Source organism: Stegostoma tigrinum, chromosome 18 (assembly GCF_030684315.1).
Source record: "Stegostoma tigrinum isolate sSteTig4 chromosome 18, sSteTig4.hap1, whole genome shotgun sequence".
Classification (NCBI taxonomy): Eukaryota; Metazoa; Chordata; class Chondrichthyes; order Orectolobiformes; family Stegostomatidae; genus Stegostoma; species Stegostoma tigrinum.
In genome coordinates, this window is record NC_081371.1 from 35,075,331 (window position 1) to 35,095,411 (window position 20,081).

Genomic DNA, 20,081 nt, shown 5'->3' on the forward strand with positions numbered 1-20,081 from the left:
TGGATGCCTTATCCTACTGAACACTGCAGGAGACCACACCAGCGAACACAGGCAGCCTGAACCCAGATAGCAGACAGCTGCTGGGTTCAGTGCTGACTGTGAGTAAAAAGAAATACACAGCAGGACGCAAAGTTATCTTCTGCGCTCCATCGAACACTCTGCTATTCTCAGGTCCATCACTCAGTCTAAAGCTGCCACTACACTCATGTATCTCACCAAGATGTGTGGTTTCACAGTACCCACTATTGCACGCATCAGGTCTACTTAAATGATTCTCAGCACACATCCTCCCAACCTATTAACTCTTCCTGCCCTCTACCATTTCTACTTCCTCACTGGGGACACCTCACCACCTCTGACTCATATCGCCATAAACTGCTCTTCCATCCAACTTTCATTATACTTCAAGCCTTCCTTTGCCTCATTGGATGACTGGAAGGATACAGATCCTCAGATTCTGGCAGGATGAAGAATCTAGCCAACTTTAGATCAGAAGACTGGGTGTACAATTCATGTCAGGATCACGGAGCCTTCCTGCAGCTTAAGTTTCTGGGATTTATATCAGAAATTGATGCATGGGAACATTAGTGTAGTGCTGAATTTTAAAAATATATTTTAATAGACCAAAATCCTTTTTATGGGCTGTTGTGGCGCAGTGGTGGTTCACCTGTTTCTGGTCTAGCAGGTGCAAGTCCCACCTGTCCCAGAGGGTGTGTGTCATGACAACTTCAAGGTTGATTAAATACACAGTTTGCTAAACGGCCATGAAAGCCCCCTAACTGATGTGGATGAGGTCTTAACTAAATATTTCTCACCTGTATACAAATAGGAGAAAGATACTGTAGTTGGGGAATTTCAGTTGGGATAGTGAGGAATTAGAACATTAGGTTAATGAGGAGGAGGTTTTTAGATGTTTTAGCAAGCCGACAGGTGCATAAATCCCTAGGCTGCAATGGGAGACAAGGAAGGAGGTGTTATTGTATTGGACGCTTCATCCTAGTAAGCACTGTAGGAGATCATGCCGCCAAAGAAAGGCAGCCTGAGCACAAAGAGCAGCTGGGTTCAGTGCTGACAGTGAGTAAAACAGAATACACAGCTGGAGTCCTGGTGGATATATTCTCCATTTCACTGGCCACAGGTGAAATGTCAGATGGCTAGCTAATGTGGTGCCTTTGTTCAAGGACAGCAACAGATATAAGCCAAGTAACTACAGGCTAGTTAATCAGACGTTAATGGTAAGGAAGTCTTTAGAGAAAATTCTGAGAGACAGGATTAATCAATACTTGGAAAAGCAAGGATTGATCTGCGACAGTCAAAAATGGATTTAAAACAGGGAGATCCTGACCGACTGAGTTTTTTGGAAAGGGTGACTAAATAGACTGATCAGAGTACCGCAGCTGATTTGATTTCGATGGACTTCATCAAGGCCTTTGACAAGCTTCCATATGGAAGTCTGGTCCAAAAGATAACAGCCCATGGGATTCAAGTCAAGTTGGCAAACAGAATACAAAAACTGGCTTGTAAATAAGAGGCAAAAGGTGATGAAGAAAGTTTGTTTTCGTGATTAGAAGCCTGTGACCAGCACTGTACCGCAGTATTTGGTGCTGGGACTCTTGCTGTTTGTTACATACATTAGCGACTTGGATGTGAATGTATATGGTATACTTAGTAAGTTTGCAAATGACATGAAAATTGGTATTATTGATTGTGAGGAGGACAGCCTCAAGGTGCAGACTGATATTGATTAGTTGGTAAATTGGGTAGAACAACGGCAGATGGAATTTAATCCTGATGCATTTTAGGAAGTCCAACAAGGGAAGGATATAGACAATGAATGGTAGGTCCCTGGGGAGTACTGAGAAACAGAGGGACATTGGCATACGAGTCCATAGACCCCAGTGGTACAGGCAGAAAGAAGCCATTCGAGATGCTTCCCTACATTAGTGTAGGCTATAGGAGCAAGAAAATCTCATTACAACTTTATGAAAAATTTGGTAGGCCACAGACAGAGTAGGGTGTACTGTTCAGGTTGCTACACAATGAAGGACATGATTGCATTGGAGAGGGTCCTGAGGATTCACTAGGCCAGTGATGAAAAATCTGTTATGAGGACAGATTGGATGGGCTGGATTAGCTTTCCCCACAGTAGAGCAGGCTGAGAGGGGATTTTATCTAGGTATACAAAATTATGAGAGGCACAGGCAGGGTAGATCATGAGGACCTTTTCCCCATAGCAGACATGTCCAAGACAAGATGACACAAGTTTAAGGTCAGGACTAAGCGGTTTAGAAGCTCTCTGAGAAAAAAAAATTCACTCGAAAGGGTAGCTGAAATATGGAAAGTGCTGCTGGAGAGGGCAATGGAAGCAGATTTCTCGCAACATTTAAGAAGCATCTGGATGAGCACAAATTGCCAGGGCATGGACCAAGTGCAGGTAAATGGGATTGGTACAGTTTGATGTTGCTGGTTGGCAAAGATATGGTGGGCCAAAGGGCTGCTCCTATGTTTTATGACTCTACAATCATAGTCCCCACTTCACTAAGGAATGCTCCCCTTTGATTTTAAGATGGGGCCACTGAGTTGAAGCACATTACAGTCTGGCTGCTGCTTAAGCTGCTTTTGTGACCCTGACACAGCTCAAAGCATCACAATACCATGCTTACCCCAATTCAGGGTTCCAAACCATGACATGCTGTCAGCCTTTCTCAATGTGCAAGAAAGGAAATGCAGCTACCAAGGCTGGAAGCCATCAAGTAAGCAGGAAAGAGAATGAATACTAAGAAATCAAGCTAAATCAATCCACAAGAATGCCTCCTGTTTAGATGCTGCGATGTGCGCACCCACCCCCGCCATGTGAGAAACAACCTGGAAGAAGCATTCAAGTCCTAGCTGCCCCTGAACTCCAAAGTAAAACGTTGAGGGGTGGAAACAATTTAAAAATTAGTGCGAGGGCAGGCATAATGACGATAGCCGGGTAAGCAATGGGCAATCTACAGCCACCATTTGACAGCTCTGTTTATAAACTGGGAATTTTCAGTTCCCATTTATTAGGGCCAAAAGGAGAATTGGAATCCGTTTAAAAATGAAGTGAGTTGGGCAAGTTATGAGATGCCAATTCATGGAAATAAGGTAGTCATGGCTCACCAGCGAGACGAAAATTCCCTCACCACTAAGTTTTCATTTTTATTCCCCACTGTTTGTACGTTCCAAACTTTCTTGCTACTGTTTGTCTAATTCCAAGGAGGGGAAAATTCTGCCCCAAGTATCTTGTCTTCATTAGAGCGATACAATTACTTCATTATTTTGTGGAGATGGCTTGACTGGGTTGTGCCCTAATTTTAGTTGTAATTTGTTGCTCTGCAATATTCTATACCACAAAAATAACTCATGTTCAATCTCTGAAAGGCAGGAATGTTTGCAACAGCAGATTAATGAATAGACATAACACCAGCAGTCACTATGAATGAAAGATTAAAGAGGAAGCCTCTCATAGCAATCTAAATAGTACTTCATTTGGATGTATGATATTCAAAGCATATGAAATGCGCCCATTATAAGGGTGCATAGATGAACGTCAATTAAAAAAAAGTTCTTTGAGTGCTTAAGCTATTGCAGTCACTGAAAAGAAAGTATTTACTGTGGGATAGTTTACCTCAGATTATAAATGCAAAAAAATTCCAAGTCATTGGGAAGCCAATTTATAAATAATACCTAGAGATTTACTAGCAATGTCTTTGGATAGGTTTTGAAACAGTCAATGAAGGCATTAGTGCACTTTTTAAAAAAATTTAATTTCTAATAACCCACATAAAACTAACGTTGGCAGAACTTAAAATCAAATGAGCTTCTAATACTGTTTTAGAAAGAAAGCCTTGGTCAGGGCATTGAGATATCATTTGGTAAAACTGTGGCAGACAGACAATCTTTAGTAAATTGCCAGGCATCTTTTTTCTTTCCAACAGAGGACAGAAACTACACCCATTCCTCCTTCAGTAAATAAGGAACTTCATCTGGTTGGGGCTAGAGGACGGAGAACTGAAAAAATGGACAAAAATCTGGAGAAGATAAAAAGCTTAGATTAGAAAACATAATTTATCCATTCAACGGGTGGACCAAATGATCTGCAGAAAATACTGAACTATTAAACTTTAGTATGGGTTAGGACAACATTTTCATCAGAACTGTTTTTAGTTTATAAAATGACTCACTTAACACACCCCTGCAAGCATTTTATTGGGGACTGCTCCCATTCAAAGCATATAGGATTGCTGGTTGTCATTGTTCTGCAACACTGTTGTGAACACAGGTCACATTTGACACGTTAAACACATGGTATACAGATAGTTTTAAAAAAAATCAGTTTCAGATGTCAAGTAGCTGATCAGGTTATGCTGAGTCTTCAGCAGGGTGCAACTTGATCTGGCACATACCACTATTGTAAATTATTATTACCGCAGTAATGTTTTCCTTTCATTCAAATTCTCAAGAATACTAAATGGCTTTTGCAACATTTTCATCAAAGTCTTAAATCATTCCAATCAGCTAGCTCAAAAGTCAGTTGCTATAATTTCAAGCAAGTCTTATTTTCACACCTGCTGTAAAAGCCGCTCACGCTCTTTCTCTAGCATGTATGTAACATCATCTCCCTGGGCTGCATCTTGGGCATGTTTATGCCTCTCCTCTTCAAAGTCCAAGATGACCTAACAAATGAAAAGTAATGACATACTCTGTGAAACCCTTTTCCTGATTTTATAAATAGGGTTCAACTTAAATGAACCGTGAATTCTGGCCTATTAATGAACAGCATGGCGGTGTTGTGTTCCGGCAACCTTCAAGAACAAATACGTCTCTAACTGAACCTCTATTTTTTTTGATTAGCTGAAAAGTTGATTTTTAAAGGCTTCACACTTGCCGCACAGAGTAACAGATTTACGATGTAACTCTTCCAACCAATTGAGACATTTCAACAACCCAGCAATGATTTAATTTGCACTGATAAATGGCTGGAAATAAGAACCATTTAGGCAAATCCGACCACCTACCTTTCTATGTCGAATTTCAGCTGCAGCTAACTGTGCAGACATTCTCTCCTGCATCTTTTTGCAATGATCCATGACTATTTGCAATATGGATAGTGGACTGGTACAGATGGCCGGCTTATCTTTGCTGCCATCATCACCACCTGCTTCATAGTCTCTCTGGAGAGCCAGGAAAGGATCGCTGAGATTAAACGTCCCATAACGCTCCTGGATAAAAACATCCTTTCGGCGAGACTGAAATGACAACAAATTGAATAGCATAAACAGGAAATCCAGAAACAGCATACCTGGAGTTACTACACTTCATATTCATTTGAGAACACAAGGATTAAAGAAACAGCACTGACTTTGGGATTGCGCAGATAGATGCATGGGAAAAGATGGCAGATACTGAAGATCTGAAATAAAAACAAAACGAACTCTGAAGACAGAGGAACAGGGAGCGGGTGCAGCTTAACACGTGGCTGCGCAGCTGGTGTAGGAGGGAGGACTTCAGATACGTAGATAATTGGGATGCCTACTGGGGAAGGTGGGACCTGTACAAGAAGGACGGGTTGCATCTGAACTGGAAGGGAACCAATGTCCTGGGTGGAAGGTTTGCTCGAGTAGTTCGAGAGGGTTTAAACTAGTATGGCAGGGGGGTGGGAACCTGAGCTGTATACCGGAGGTGAGAGTTGATGCAGGTGAGGCAATAGCAAGAGGTAGACCAGCTAGTGGGAAGGGTTTTCCTGGGAAGGAACCAAGGGATAAGTTAAAGTGTGTTCGCTTTAACGCAAGGAGTATCAGGAATAAAAGTGATGAACTTAGAGCATGGATCAGTACCTGGTGCTATGATGTTGTGGCCATGACACAGACATGGGTTTCTCAGGGGCAGGAATGGTTGCTGGATGTTCCAGGGTTTAGAGCATTTAAAAAGAATAGTGAGGGGGGGAAAAAGAGGAGGGGGTGTAGCACTACTAATCAGAGAGGGTATCACAGCTACAGAAGCTTCCATTGTCGAGGAAGATCTGCCTACCAAGTCAGTGTGGGTGGAAATTAGGAACAGCAAGGGAGTAGTCACCTCGTTAGGGGTTTACTACAGGCCCCCCAATAGCAGCAGGGAGATTGAAGAAAGCATAGGTTGGCAGATTTTGGAAAAGTGTGGACGTAGTAGGGTTATTGTAATGGGTGACTTTAACTTTCCCAATATTGATTGGAACCTCCTTCGAGCAGAAGATTTGAATCGAGCTGTTTTTGTAAGGCGTGTTCAGGAGGGTTTCCTAACTCAGTACGTTGACAGGCCGACAAGGGGAGAGGCCATTCTAGACTTGGTGCTCGGAAACGAGCCGGGTCAGGTATCAGATCTTGTGGTGGGAGAGCATTTTGGTGATAGTGACCATAACTGCCTCACATTCTACATAGCTATGGAGGGGAGGATTAGGCAAAATGGGAGGATATTTAATTGGGGAAGAGGAAACTATGATGCAATTAGACATGAGTTAGGAAGCATGGACTGGGAGCAATTGTTCCATGGTAAAGGCAGTATAGACATGTGGAGACTGTTTAAGGAACAGTTGTTGCGAGTGATTAATAAATATGTCCCTCTGAGACAGGCAAGAAGGGGTAAGATTAAGGAACCTTGGATGACGAGAGCGGTGGAGCTTCTCGTCCAAAGGAAGAAGGTAGCGTACATAAGGTGGAGGAAGCTAGGGTCAAGCTCAGCTCTAGAGGATTACAGGCAGGCAAGGAAGGAGCTCAAAAATGGTCTGAGGAGAGCCAGGAGGGGGCACGAGAAAGGCTTGGCAGAACGGATTAGGGAGAACACAAAGGCATTTTACACTTCTGTGAGGAATAAGAGAATGGTCAAAGAAAGAGTAGGGCCGATCAGGGATAGCATAGGGAACTTGTGTGTGGAGTCTGAGGAGGTAGGGGAAGCCCTAAATGAGTTTTTTGTTTCTGTCTTTACGAAAGAAACGAACTTTGTAGTGAATGAAACCTTTGAAGAGCAGGTGTGCATGCTGGAACGGATAGAGATAGAGGAAGCTGATGTGCTGAAAATTTTGTCAAACATTAAGATTGACAAGTCGCCAGGCCCAGACCAGATTTGTCCTCGGCTGCTTTGGGAAACGAGAAATGCAATTGCTTCACCACTTGCGAAGATCTTTGCATCCTCGCTCTCCACTGGAGTCGTACCTGAGGACTGGAGAGAGGCAACTGTAATTCCTCTCTTCAAGAAAGGAAATAGGGAAATCCCCAGCAATTACAGACCATTAAGTCTCACGTCTGTCATCTGCAAGGTGTTTAGAAAGGATTCTGAGGGATAGGATTTATGACCATCTGGAAGAGCACGGCTTGATTAAATGCAGTCAACACGGCTTTGAGGGGGACAGGTCACGCCTCACAAACCTTATCGAGTTCTTTGAGGATGTGACTAGAAAAGTTGATGAGGGTCGAGCTGTGGATGTGGTGTATATGGACTTCAGTAAGGCATTTGATAAGGTTCCCCATGGTAGGCTCATTCAGAAGGTCAGGAGGAATGGGATACAGGGGAACTTAGCTGTCTGGATATAGAACTGGCTGGCCAACAGAAGACAGCGAGTGGTGGTAGAAGGAAAATATTCTGCCTGGAAGTCAGTGGTGAGTGGTGTTCCACAGGGCTCTGTCCTTGGGCCTCTACTGTTTGTAATTTTTATTAATGACTTGGATGAGGGGATTGAAGGATGGGTCAGCAAGTTTGCAGACGACACGAAGGTTGGAGGTGTCGTTGACAGTATAGAGGGCTGTTGTAGGCTGCAGCGGGAAATTGACAGGATGCAGAGATGAGCTGAGAGGTGGCAGATGGAGTTCAACCTGGATAAATGCGAGGTGATGCATTTTGGAAGGTCGAATTTGAAAGCCGAGTACAGGATTAAGGATAGGATTCTTGGCAGTGTGGAGGAACAGAGGGATCTTGGTGTGCAGATACATAGATCCCTTAAAATGGCCACCCAAGTGGACAGGGTTGTTAAGAAAGCATATGGTGTTTTGGCTTTCATTAGCAGGGGGATTGAGTTTAAGAGTCGTGAGATCTTGTTGCAGCTCTATAAAACTTTAGTTAGACCGCACTTGGAATACTGCGTCCAGTTCTGGTCGTTCTATTATAGGAAAGATGTGGATGCTTTGGAGAGGGTTCAGAGGAGGTTTACCAGGATGCTGCCTGGGCTGCAGGGCTTATCTTATGAAAAGAGGTTGACTGAGCTTGGACTTTTTCCATTGGAGAAAAGGAGGAGGAGAGGAGACCTAATTGAGGTATACAAGATAATGAGAGGCAAAGATAGAGTTGATAGCCAGAGACTATTTCCCAGGGCAGAAATGGCTAACACGAGAGGGCATAGTTTTAAGCTGGTTGGAGGAAAGTATAGAGGGGATGTCAGAGGCACAGAGAGTTGTGAGAGCATGGAATGCGTTGCCAGCAGCAGTTGTAGAAGCAAGGTCATTGAGGACATTTAAGAGACTGCTGGACATGCATATGGTCACAGAAATTTGAGGGTGCATACATGAGGATCAATGGTCAGCACAACATCGTGGGCTGAAGGGCCTGTTCTGTGCTGTACTGTTCTATGTTCTAGAACACAAGACTCATACTGAACTCCCTCTCCACAGATGCTGTTAAACGGGAGTATTTTCAACATTTGTTTTAAAACAAATGGGATATTATAACCTGCTTTCGATACACTTTATGCTGGATTTTCCATGTATTTTGCTTATGTAATATATGTAGATTATTTATTAATTGTGTCTACTACTTAACCAATGTTATTGAATACCTAGCAATTTGTTCATTTCCTTCAATATGTTTCAGTACATTAATTCTTGCATTACACAGTATTAATAGCTGCCGTATTGATCCTAATTAGTTAGCCAATTTCCTTAAGAGACAAAACTAAAATCCAGCAATTTTGTTATAAATTTTGTAATCAGTAAATTTTGTTCTTAAGCAAACCTGAATGACTCGTGAATCTCTTTTCAGAACTACTCAGAATAATCACACTCATGGATGAAATCAGTCAAGAGAATACTCAGGACTGATGTTCAGCATTAAGTTCTTAATGGATGGGATGTTCCCTGACATTTAGTGCTCAGTGTGCTCTTAAATAGTCACTCTCACATTTGGTTTTCATTTCTTTTAAAACTATAATTTATGAAGGCTAACATTTTTTTGTGATGAAATGCCCATTTCCATGCATAACTAGCAATTTACTAAACACATGTATGCACAATTAAAAAAGTTAAGAACATTTGTAAATAAAATATTTGGAATTACTTAATTTTCATTTACAAAAGAATTTTAGGGCCTTGGTGCTAAATCTACCTTTGAGAAGGCAACATGGCATTTCTGCAATGGATCTAACCAGTTCATTCAGAGACACCATATATTTGTTTACCGGTTTTAACAAAAATGGAGATTTGGCCTTCAACTGTTAAACTTATTATGAGACATAACACAAGTACATCTTTAAAAGACACGCTCATACCTTCACTGTATCATATATGTGATCTGAGGGTATAAAGGCCTCATTCTCCGTCCTACCTTGAACTACTTGAAGTATTATACTCTACTAGAACCACTGTCCGCTGTTGTAATCTAATATCTTAACATTAGTCTAGACACATTGTGTCTGACGTGTGTAATGTTAACAGTTAGCTGTAATAAATGTTTATGTCATGAGCAATAGCACAAGCATTGCCACATCAGGTAAAACGCACTATTGGAGCCTAACCAATACTTATTCATTTTCTACACAAATCAGATTAAGAAGAAGAATGTGCCATTTGAAGTTCTGATGCTTACGTGGGTATAAACGAGGACGATGCAAATGAAGGATAACAACTGAAATAATTGGATTATGTTGAAAGCACAATATCAAACTCATTACAATTAAATACCAAAGCAGTATTTTTTTTTCTTATTGACATCTACCGCGCCCCACCCCCCGTACCAAACTCTCATCCTAATGGATTCCATCTAATGCTGTGCTAAGATTACTCTTGCCAACAATTACAAAAATCATATAAATATATCAAAGGGAAGCAAGGGCCAAGTGATATTATTACTGGACTGCTGATCCGGAAACCCAGGTAACATTCCAGAGTCCAGGGTTTGAATTCTGTTGCAGTGGGTGGAATTTGAATGCAATGTAAAACCAGAATTAAGAAACGTTGCCAATTGTCAAAAAAAACCCATCTGGTTAACTCATGTCCTTTAGAGAAGGAACTCCCATTCTTACCTGGGTGTGATTTCAGACCCACAGCAATGCAGGTGACTCTTAACTGCGCTCTGGGCAATTGGGGATGGTCAATAAACAGCCAGCAATGCCCACATTATGGAAATGAATAAAAAATATCTATTTAAAATTACTAAAAAAATTAAAATATTTTTTAAACGATTTTAAAGCAAAGCATTTAAACATAGAAAACAAAACAACATATGATAGTTCAGTTGAGGTGAACAGAGTGTCGTGTTCAGGCTTGTTCAACTCATATTCCCTTTGGCCGCAATAACCCATTAAGTCTGCTCCAAGTTCCTACATGATGATTGATGATACGGCGCTACCCAAATTTAATCATCAGTATTTGCTAAATGAAACAAAATATTAATAAAGGAGCCCATTTAATGGGAAGGAAAATCATTCCCACAGATTTGGAACTTTTAAGCCTTTAGAATTGAACCCTCATTTCTCTCAACCCTATTCAGAAAGCTCCATTTTTATTTGTTGGGGTTAGAGAAAATTACATGCCTTTCTTCCATAGCAGATAATGTTTCATAACATGGCGGATTTAAGTGTTTAATATTCAAAGCCCAATAGCATAATGAATTGGGCAGTAGTAAAAGAATAAAAGCAATAAAAAGAGATAAATGATGTTACAACTTAATCATCAATAGACAATTCTTTGGAAATATTTTCAATGCGGACAAAATTCTCTTTATTTAGAATGTCTCTTTTCGCACATGGGTTATCACACTGCCTGCTAGGCTATGATGTGGGTCAATTTGAACATCTGAGATTTTCGTACTTGTCAAGAGGAATCTAGAACTGTAATCTGCCTTTGACACAGGCTTCCCTCTTGACACATTATAAATAAAGAAGCCAGTCAACCCATTCAGTCCACAGCTCTCATGGCTACAAAGGCAAAAACAAATGAAAGACCTTCAAAGCATTCACATCAAATCGAGAAAGAAAAAATCCTCAAATGTCATGTACTCTTATTAGCACATCTTATAGAAAATACATCAAGTTTCAACAAAACATAGAGGTACATTTAATAATATTTTAGATAGAATGCCTCAAATGGAATTAAGAACTTTTAAGCTCAGGCAAAAATGTTTGCCCTAACTTAAGTTTGTCTAACTAAATAAATCCAGCACAAAAAAGCTGATGTTTGTATGTGTATTTACTGGACTGTTGTAAGAACCCATCTAGTTCACTAATGTCCTTCCTTCATGGAAGATAATCTGCTATCTTTAAACAGTTATGTCCTATGCATGACTCCAAATCCATGGTACAGTTGATTCTTAACTACTGTGAAGTACATAGGAAGTCAACACTCAATCAAAGCTCAACAAAAAAATACAGCAATAAACAATAAACATATGGGCAATTTAGCATGACTAATCCACCTAACTTGCACATCTGTGGACAGTGGGAGGAAAATCGGAGCACCCAGTGGAAACCCACACAGATACAGGGAGAATGTGCAAACTCCAAACTGACAGTCACCTGAGGGTGGAATTGAACCCAGGTCCCTGGCGCTGTGAAGCAGCAGTGTTAACCGCTGGGCAACCATGCCACCTAGTTGGCTCTGCAAAATCCTTCTCAATAAGATGTGGGGACTTGGACCAAAAACAGATAAGTTTTGCCATGAGCCAAAACAAAGAACAACCTGAAATTGTCATTCCCAGAGATTTGTACCTTTCAGCAATAGCTGAGATTTCTTCTGGACGTATCTTGTCTAGCTGAGAGAAGAGATGCACCATAGGAGGAGACATAGTGGTGAGTACAAGCCTATTATCAAGGCAATTCTTATAGCACATGAAAATATAGGAATTCCAATGTGTATACTGACCAGTGAAAGTAGTCATATGATAGTAGCATAGAATGTATTAGCAAATTTTCCCCAACTAGGATATCAAGGTAAAAAGAGCACTTTAATAGGTCAATCTCAAAAGCAGGAGAAAACAGGAAAGCTCGGTTTAATATTTTTTGAAAACTCTTTTTCAAAACTGGGTCACCAACACTATTGGCATCACAGTGGGGAACATAATATGAATTCTACTAAGTGATATGAATGATCAGACTACTTGATTAGTTATTTTTTTAAAACCAGAGTCCACTATTAGGGAATCAACCTAAAATATTTAAATTTGAAAAACACTAGTTTTCTGCTTAACTGGATAACAATAGTGGTCTGATTCTGACTTAATCTTAAAGTCAGACACAAAGATGTGACGTGGAATTCAGTAAAATTCAGCCAACTGCAGTCAATTCCTGACCGAATATGAATAAGAAACAGCAGATTAAAAAACACACTGATTCACAAACACCCTTTAGTGAAAGATCTAACCCATATACAATACTCCAAACTAGGAAAGCACAAAATTGGGTCATTGGAGTAAAACAGTCAATAAACAAAAGATCACCAATGTTAGTCACTATGATAAGAATAATTATGTTTTTAAAAAAATCTGAACTGTAACTATAAGAGATTGCTAACATGACGATAGTGCAGGAAAATACACCCTGTCATGTTTTTATTATTAAAATGTTGTGAAATATTTATCAAGTGTTCAATTAAAACTTTTGCACAAATCATAACTCAACATCTGCGGGTGGCAACAGACCTAGATTTCAATTATCTTCAGTGTTAAATTGGCTGCTGAGCAAACGCTACAAAGAATGATAAGACTGCCAAACAGTTTCTAGTTCAACATCCAGAGAGCCTGGTATGTAAAATGAAATTAATCATCACACCAGTGTAGACAGAGGTGAGCCTGAGAATCCTTTTTGGGACAGAGTGAAAAGGAGCTGTACGTGAATAACAAGTGCCTGTTACTGACACTGGATGCCACAAATAGGAAGAGTATAGCTCCTCAGCACCAATATCCCTCATCTCGATAAGCATAAGTCAGGAGTGCAAGTTGGCATCAAAATTTAGCCTTTCCCTCTCCCACCTAACTTATCCTAATCTGTTCTTGTGGAATCCTTCTTAGTTCTTTGCTCTCTTCTTGCAGTTTTTGCTATTTACAAAGTTTGCTGTTCACAAAGCTAAAAAAACCTACAAAGATTGTAGCCAATTGAGGTCAAATGGTATGCTCATGCTCCTACTTCTTAGGAGTCAGTACAGACGGCTCAAGGCCCAGTGGTAGTGTTAACACAGCTGAGTCAGGAGGTCTGGGTTCAGGTTCCACCACCTCCATTGGTGTGTAATAAGATCACGAAACAAGCCAATTTAAAAGTAACTATAAGTCTGCATAGGATATTCATGCTTACTGCTTTCCCTTTTGATGCTGTTTCACTTTAACATTAAGTTATTAGGAATAGAAAGTTTGTTCGAACATCACAATGTTTGTTTTAACATTTTTCTAGAAACAGTACCTTGCCTGATCCAACTCACGCCATTTTGGCACAACCTCTTCCCCTCTCAGACTTTAGGTCACTCCTGTCTTCTGACTTGCAGCCTCTCCCTTTGATACACTGCTGCTCAAGGTCTTCACTAGGGAGTCTCCATCAGGCCCTTGGCCACTCAACATGGCCACATGTTGTGGCCCCTGTACGCCACATTCCACAACTCCAGCCCATCAAAAGTAACCTGGGCACAACAGAGCCTGCAGGGCATCAGCCAAATTGAAGTCCAGGCACCCTACTCACCTGGCCTGCATGTCTGGTCTCAACAGCCACATCATCTTTCCCGTCTCTGGTCCAGACTTCCCAAGGCAGTGGCTAAAATAGCAAGGCCCTTGCAGCAGACTGTGGCCCACAGCAGGCAGAATAATAAAGGAGAGCTACCAAACTGGATACAGACCAGAGCAGCTATCACCTTTTGCCTAAACCAACTCATTCTGCTGGAAAATGTCTGCTAACTTTTGTCTACGAACATGGTAGGCTAACAAATTCCTGGAAAAAAAAATGTCTAGGCAGACAATTTATTTACAACAAAACAGAACTACAAAGGCCAATCACACAGCAGAAGTAGATTTTACAAAGTCAGAATGGATTTGAGTTATTTTAAGTCAAGCGAGATAACCTGGTGATGTGAGAAAATGTGTGTATATTGCTTTGTATTGTAAAATGTGGAAAGATTATACTGATTGAGCAGTATTTGATCATCACTCATTCTGCATGCATGTGTGTTGTAAAATAAAGCTGCTCAATATTTGGCACATTTTTCCCCCAACTATTTTCTTGCTGACATCAAACAGCAAAGACCTTTTCTGATGATCTGCCTACAAAATTGAGAGTTACATTTTAATCCAGCACTTGAGATGTCGTACGTTATCACAAGTGCTGTGCTCCAAATAAGACGACAGCCATGATCCAAGAAGTCTGCCTCCCAAGAAGTTGCAAAAATTTAATAACAGCACAACTTCAGTAAAGCAATGGAGTTTTTCCAAGAGCCTGGCCAAACTTTATCCCTAAAACCCCATGACCAGCTAGAATAGATTATTTGGTCATTCATAATTTTGCCGACAACAGCTTCAGTGCTCACTTACAAGCTAACAGTTGTTACATCCTGAGCCACACCACCAAATTTACATTACAAATCGGGCAATGCACTAATAAATTAGATTTTTAAGTAAGAGATCTAGGAGACACACTAAGGAGAACAAAAACACAAGATGCCATGTTTTTTAACAATCAACAATAAATTTTACTAGACAATACAAGAACATTTACGATCTCCTCGATTCCGAGAGCCTCAGGCACTCCACTGACTTTTCACAAAAGCAGGACTAATCGTGGATTTTTCTGAGTTCTAATCTTGCTCAGTTGCATCGAGCAAACACTGCTTGTAGGGTTTTCAACTTGCAATCTCAATTATACTCCACTATTATTGGCACATGGCTTTTTCTGAGCTCTCACAGCTCCCATAACTTCCCTGGCCATTTGGCAAACAAAGTTATTTAACTGATGCAGAACTTCTAAAGCCTCCCTGAACAAAAGTCATATAATTTGCCAGTTAATAACATTACTCCAAACAAAGACTATTTCGCCAACCAAGTGCCTGATCCAACTGCTGCTAAAACTTTAAGTCCTCTTAGTGACCCCTGAAGTGTCCTGAGTGACCTTTTGAAAACATTACAGTTAAGTCCCTCCCTATTGCAAGGCAGAAGTTAATAGAAATAAATTGTGAAATAGTTAAAATGTAGCACCCTTGGAATGGAATGTTTCCTGAGGGTTACATTCTCTCAGACTACTGAAAATGGAGTTAATCACAAAGCAATTATGCGTCAAATTAATTTTGTATAAACTACCTTGGAATATCTAAAATATTTGAAAGATGCCATGTAAATACATTCTTTTTCTTTCTGTATTAGAAGAGATGGGGTATGGCAAAATTATTTGAGTTGCTGCAAGATTTTTTGGTCTAAACACTGTTCCATATCATTGTGGGCATTTCCAGGACTGCAGTCATGTGATATTACTGACCAGCCAATTATGCCTGTAAATGTATAACAACAGGATTCAGGACAGAAAGAACTGAAGATAAAAGCAAGCTATGAAGTCTGACAATTCTGGGGGTTTGCTGTATCATGGCAAAGTAGAGATTCTGCAATGCACTTATTGTGTATCTTACTTTGATTCTAATCACAAGCAGACACATGAAGTAGTTTGCTTTTAAAAATATTCTCTGTTTAAATCATTTTACACACAATGATCTTACCATAAGCTACACAGTTTGATACTGCAGTCAGTACTTTCACAGATCACGCTACTTATGTACTATATTCATTACAGTTTGCAGCTACTACTGCATTACTTGGAAGGAACTGAGCCGAGGGAATGAAACTTAAAAATTACTTAATGGAAAAGCAAATCAGATAAAAACTTTTATTGTACAGCCAACAGAAAGAATACAGCTTTTAAATGTTCATCTTCCATTAGATTTTACTTCAAACACTCATTTTCTTCAAATAATAGCTTAGAATGCAAAATAAATTAAGGTATTATGATGGGTGTTATCTACAAAAGTAACTCCTGCACTGTGTAAAGAAAAGAAGCAATTTCAGTACAAATTGGGGTCAATGATCCAATTCTGATTCCCTTTATATTGGTTTCAGTTTCATATTACTGCAGGTATTTATTAAGCACATACAAATCACTTTGTTCTCTATTTCATAGAATAAGAGGATTTATTATATTTCAGCTGTAATTTTCCCCAATAGCAGGTACGCCTATTCTAGTAGAGAAAGTATGATACTTTATGGTAATTTCTCCAAGACAGTATTCCATAGCATTAGAAGCAGACAACTGTATTTCAATTATCAATTTTATGTTCAGTGACCTCTCAGTCAAAGCAGCTTTGTTCTTATTGCATTTTGCAGAATAATAGTTACTGTTACAGCTACATTTTGCAATAAAATCTACTGTTTGAGACAGCTTTCTTAAAAGCAGTTTCTGCCTCAGACACAGCCTGATAAAACATTTTGACTTGCCTGGGCAGATACTGCGCCAACCACACACGAAGCTTAATGTTAACAGGACAAAGCCACCCACTTGATTGGCACCCCATCCACCAATTTAAACATGCAATCCCTTCATTACTGTCATACAGACACAGCAATGTGACCGTATTCAAGATGTGTCAAAGCAAGTCAAAGACTCCTCAGACAGCAACTTCCAACCTCCATGACATCTACAACCGGAAAATTAATAGATGCATGGGAACATCACCACCTCCATGTCACACAAACATCCTGACTTGGAACTGTATTGTGATTCCTCCACTGTTGCTAGGTCAAAGTCCTGCAACTCCTGTATACAATCAGTGGGGGTCTACCTGCTCTGTTTGGACTGCAGCAGTCGAAGGTAATAGTTCTCCATCATCTTCTCTTGGCTTTGCAAAATGGGTTAGTAACAGTAGTCCCAGCTGTAGCATTATCACTGACATAAAGCAGATTTAACAAATTCTGTTTCTGTGCTGTACATTCCACTTGGCTTCACGTTATTTAGCCACCAAAATAAGAGGTCATGTATATTCTAGTAAATCAGAGTAATATGTTACTTGAAAGTGAATTTAATTTGAATTGAAATTAAAGTGAATTGAAACACACACTGGCTTCTTAGATGATGTAAAGTCCACATTCAAAATAATATTTGATGTTGGATCCAAGAATCATATCTAATAAAGGAGTTCAAAAATACAACACTGACCTTGAACAGCAGCAGCCCCTAAAAGCAAGATAAATTGCATGCAGACCCTTCTTAATACAAGAAACAAGATCAAGCAAACTGCCTCAAACCTTCACTCTATTGCTCACAGCAGAAGCAATCAATCGTGAAGAATTCAGGGGCACAACAGCGTGTTTTTTTTCCAACAAGATTATGCAACAGCAAGTCAAACTGCACAACCAAATTGACAGCTACAGTCCTTTGGGGCAGCAGCATAGATTTGTTAGTCAGTGCTGAAGCAACATTGCTGGTCACTAATTTCAACAGTAATAACATACAAAAGAAATCTACAAATCTCTTTATTCCTCAGTCCCTATGGCAGGTCAAATCAGACAATTCTAGCAGATGTCTTTGTGCGCAGTCAAAGTGATGCCAGCAGGCAGGTAACAGCCAATCACATTATTTCCAAGATTACCAATTACACAAAACTAGATGCGGCTGTGAGGAGGACGCAAAGAACCCCCAGAGGAATCTAGACAAGTTGAGCGTGTGGGCACATGAAGAATAAAGATGGAGATGAAGAATAAAGTGGATAAATGTGCAGTCAAACACTTTGGTTGAAATCTAGAAAAGCAGAGGATTATTTAAATGGTGACATATTGGGAAATATGAACATACAAGGGTGCCCTTGTACACCAGTCAAGAAAAGTAGACAGGCCAATGTAAGCAATTAGGAAGGCACATTTGGCCTAAATTGAAGGAGGAGTGTTCAGAAGTATGGACGTCTTACAGCAGTTATGCAGAACCTTATAGAGGAGACCTCAACTTGAGTACTTTGCGCAGTTTTGGTCCCACAAGGAGAGGATACACCTACCGTAGAGGGAACGCAGCAAAGGTCCCCTAGGCTGACAGCAGGGACGGCAAGACTATCATATTTGGGGAGGGTAGTTCAACTGGTCTGCGTTCCCTACAGTTTAGAAGAATCAGAGGAGATCTGATTGAAATGTATAATGTTCTAAAAGGGCAGAACAGATTTGGATGCAAAGAGGATGGTTCACCTGGTTGGCAGTCTAGAACCAAGAGTCACAGCCTCAGGATGGAAGGTATGCCATACAGGACGGAGATAAGAAATTTCTCCACTCAGAGGGTGGTAAACCTATGGAATGCATTACCAAAGAAAGCTGGGGAGGCCAAGTATGTTCAAAAGAAGGGCTGATTATTTTTCCCCAATATTACAGGAATTAGGAGTCTGGAGAGAAAAACAGGAATATAGCATTGAAATTGAGGATCTGTCATGCTCACATTCAATGGTGCCACATGCTTGGAGGACTGAATGGCTTCCTGCTGCTCCTAGTTTCTACATCTTTGAAATATTCACACACACAAACTGGAATACTGAAGACATTTAACGTCCTTCATTTATCAAAGAGGAAATTAATATGATCAAGATAGAAACTATAAAACTTGCCAAAACAAAAATGGAATTTTCTATCAGTGAAATTCCAAAAGACAAAATCAACTTTGAGTCAATGAAATAATTTGGTAGTATTTATGAAGTTAGTACACTCTCAACAACCCCATTACATCTCATTCAATAAAGCGGTAATTTTTCAAGGATTTTTACAGTGAGACTAACAACATAGGAGGAAATTATTCTCATCAATTAAATGGATTTTGTATGATTGAAGTGCACCTTACAAAAAAGCATGTATTCGCCGACAGCAACTTAAGAATTTCTGTTATTCTGTATGTTGACTCTAGAATTTTCTCTCCATTTCAGTGAAATTAAGGGGGTGAACATGATAACTTTGCCATCATTACTACAATAAAATTTGGACCAGAGTTTCACATTTACACAATCACTAATAAATAAATAAGGTGTGCTTGGATACACTTGACTATCTTGGCTGTAAATCTATACTGTTCTTTAGTTCTGGATTCTCTTGTTAAATGCACAAATTGCTTTCACCCATCCTGTTACATCATTTACTCATTACCTGGTTTAGACCAGATCCTAATCTCTTTATTTCATGGGAATGCAAGCCAAAATTACCCAAAAATCTATTAAAATCAACATTTTCATCATATAGATCATTCTGGTGAATCATGTACACATTTGCTCTTGCAATTCTTGCATGTGTCCGGTCATCAGTATAGACGGCTTGAGACAGGCCACTCTGGGGATATTTAAACTTGCTCAATGATGACAGGTTCTGGTCATGGACTGAAATCTTGAGGTCAAGAAAGACTTTCTTGGAGCAGACTAATACACTGGAATGAACAGGGTGAAAACTAAAATTCATAACAGCATTGTTACATGCATTGGAAAACACATTCAAACTACGCTGCACCTATTGCTCCAGTTGCTGAGTATGAAGTGTACGGTGCAGCAACCTCCCGGTTGCTAAAACACAGATCGCTTACTTGGCCAAACAGCAAGGGTTGCTGGGAACACTGGCTAAGTGAAACACTGAAATCACAAAACCCACACACCAGACACAGCGGCCAGCTGCTATTGATATTAGCATAATGTAAAAGGCAGCCATTCGTCTGCACAGACACCCCCACAAAACTAGAGGCTTCTCAAAAACAAAGATACTGCAAGCGCATCTCAGATACATGGTTTATAAGGAGACACTGCTGAAGTCTGACCTGTACTTGCTGGACATACTCAAAAGCTCAGCAATGTTTGCTA

The 20,081-nt window shown here is 40.1% G+C and overlaps 1 protein-coding gene across 5 annotated transcripts in view; it reads right to left on the bottom strand.

Annotated features, from left to right (window-relative positions):
• The window catches only part of cttnbp2 (cortactin binding protein 2), a 154,617-nt gene that overhangs the window by 79,726 nt on the left and 54,810 nt on the right, over positions 1-20,081 (bottom strand). For 4 of the 5 annotated variants that reach the window (XM_048548817.1, XM_048548814.1, XM_048548816.2 and 1 more), the window contains 2 exons: positions 5,043-5,273; positions 4,593-4,700 (listed from right to left, as the gene is read on the bottom strand). In XM_048548817.1, the coding sequence (XP_048404774.1) occupies positions 4,593-4,700; positions 5,043-5,273 (339 nt within the window). Of the gene's footprint in view, positions 1-4,592; positions 4,701-5,038; positions 5,274-20,081 lie in introns of all 5 variants that reach the window. The other variant, XM_059652447.1, reaches the window with a different exon arrangement.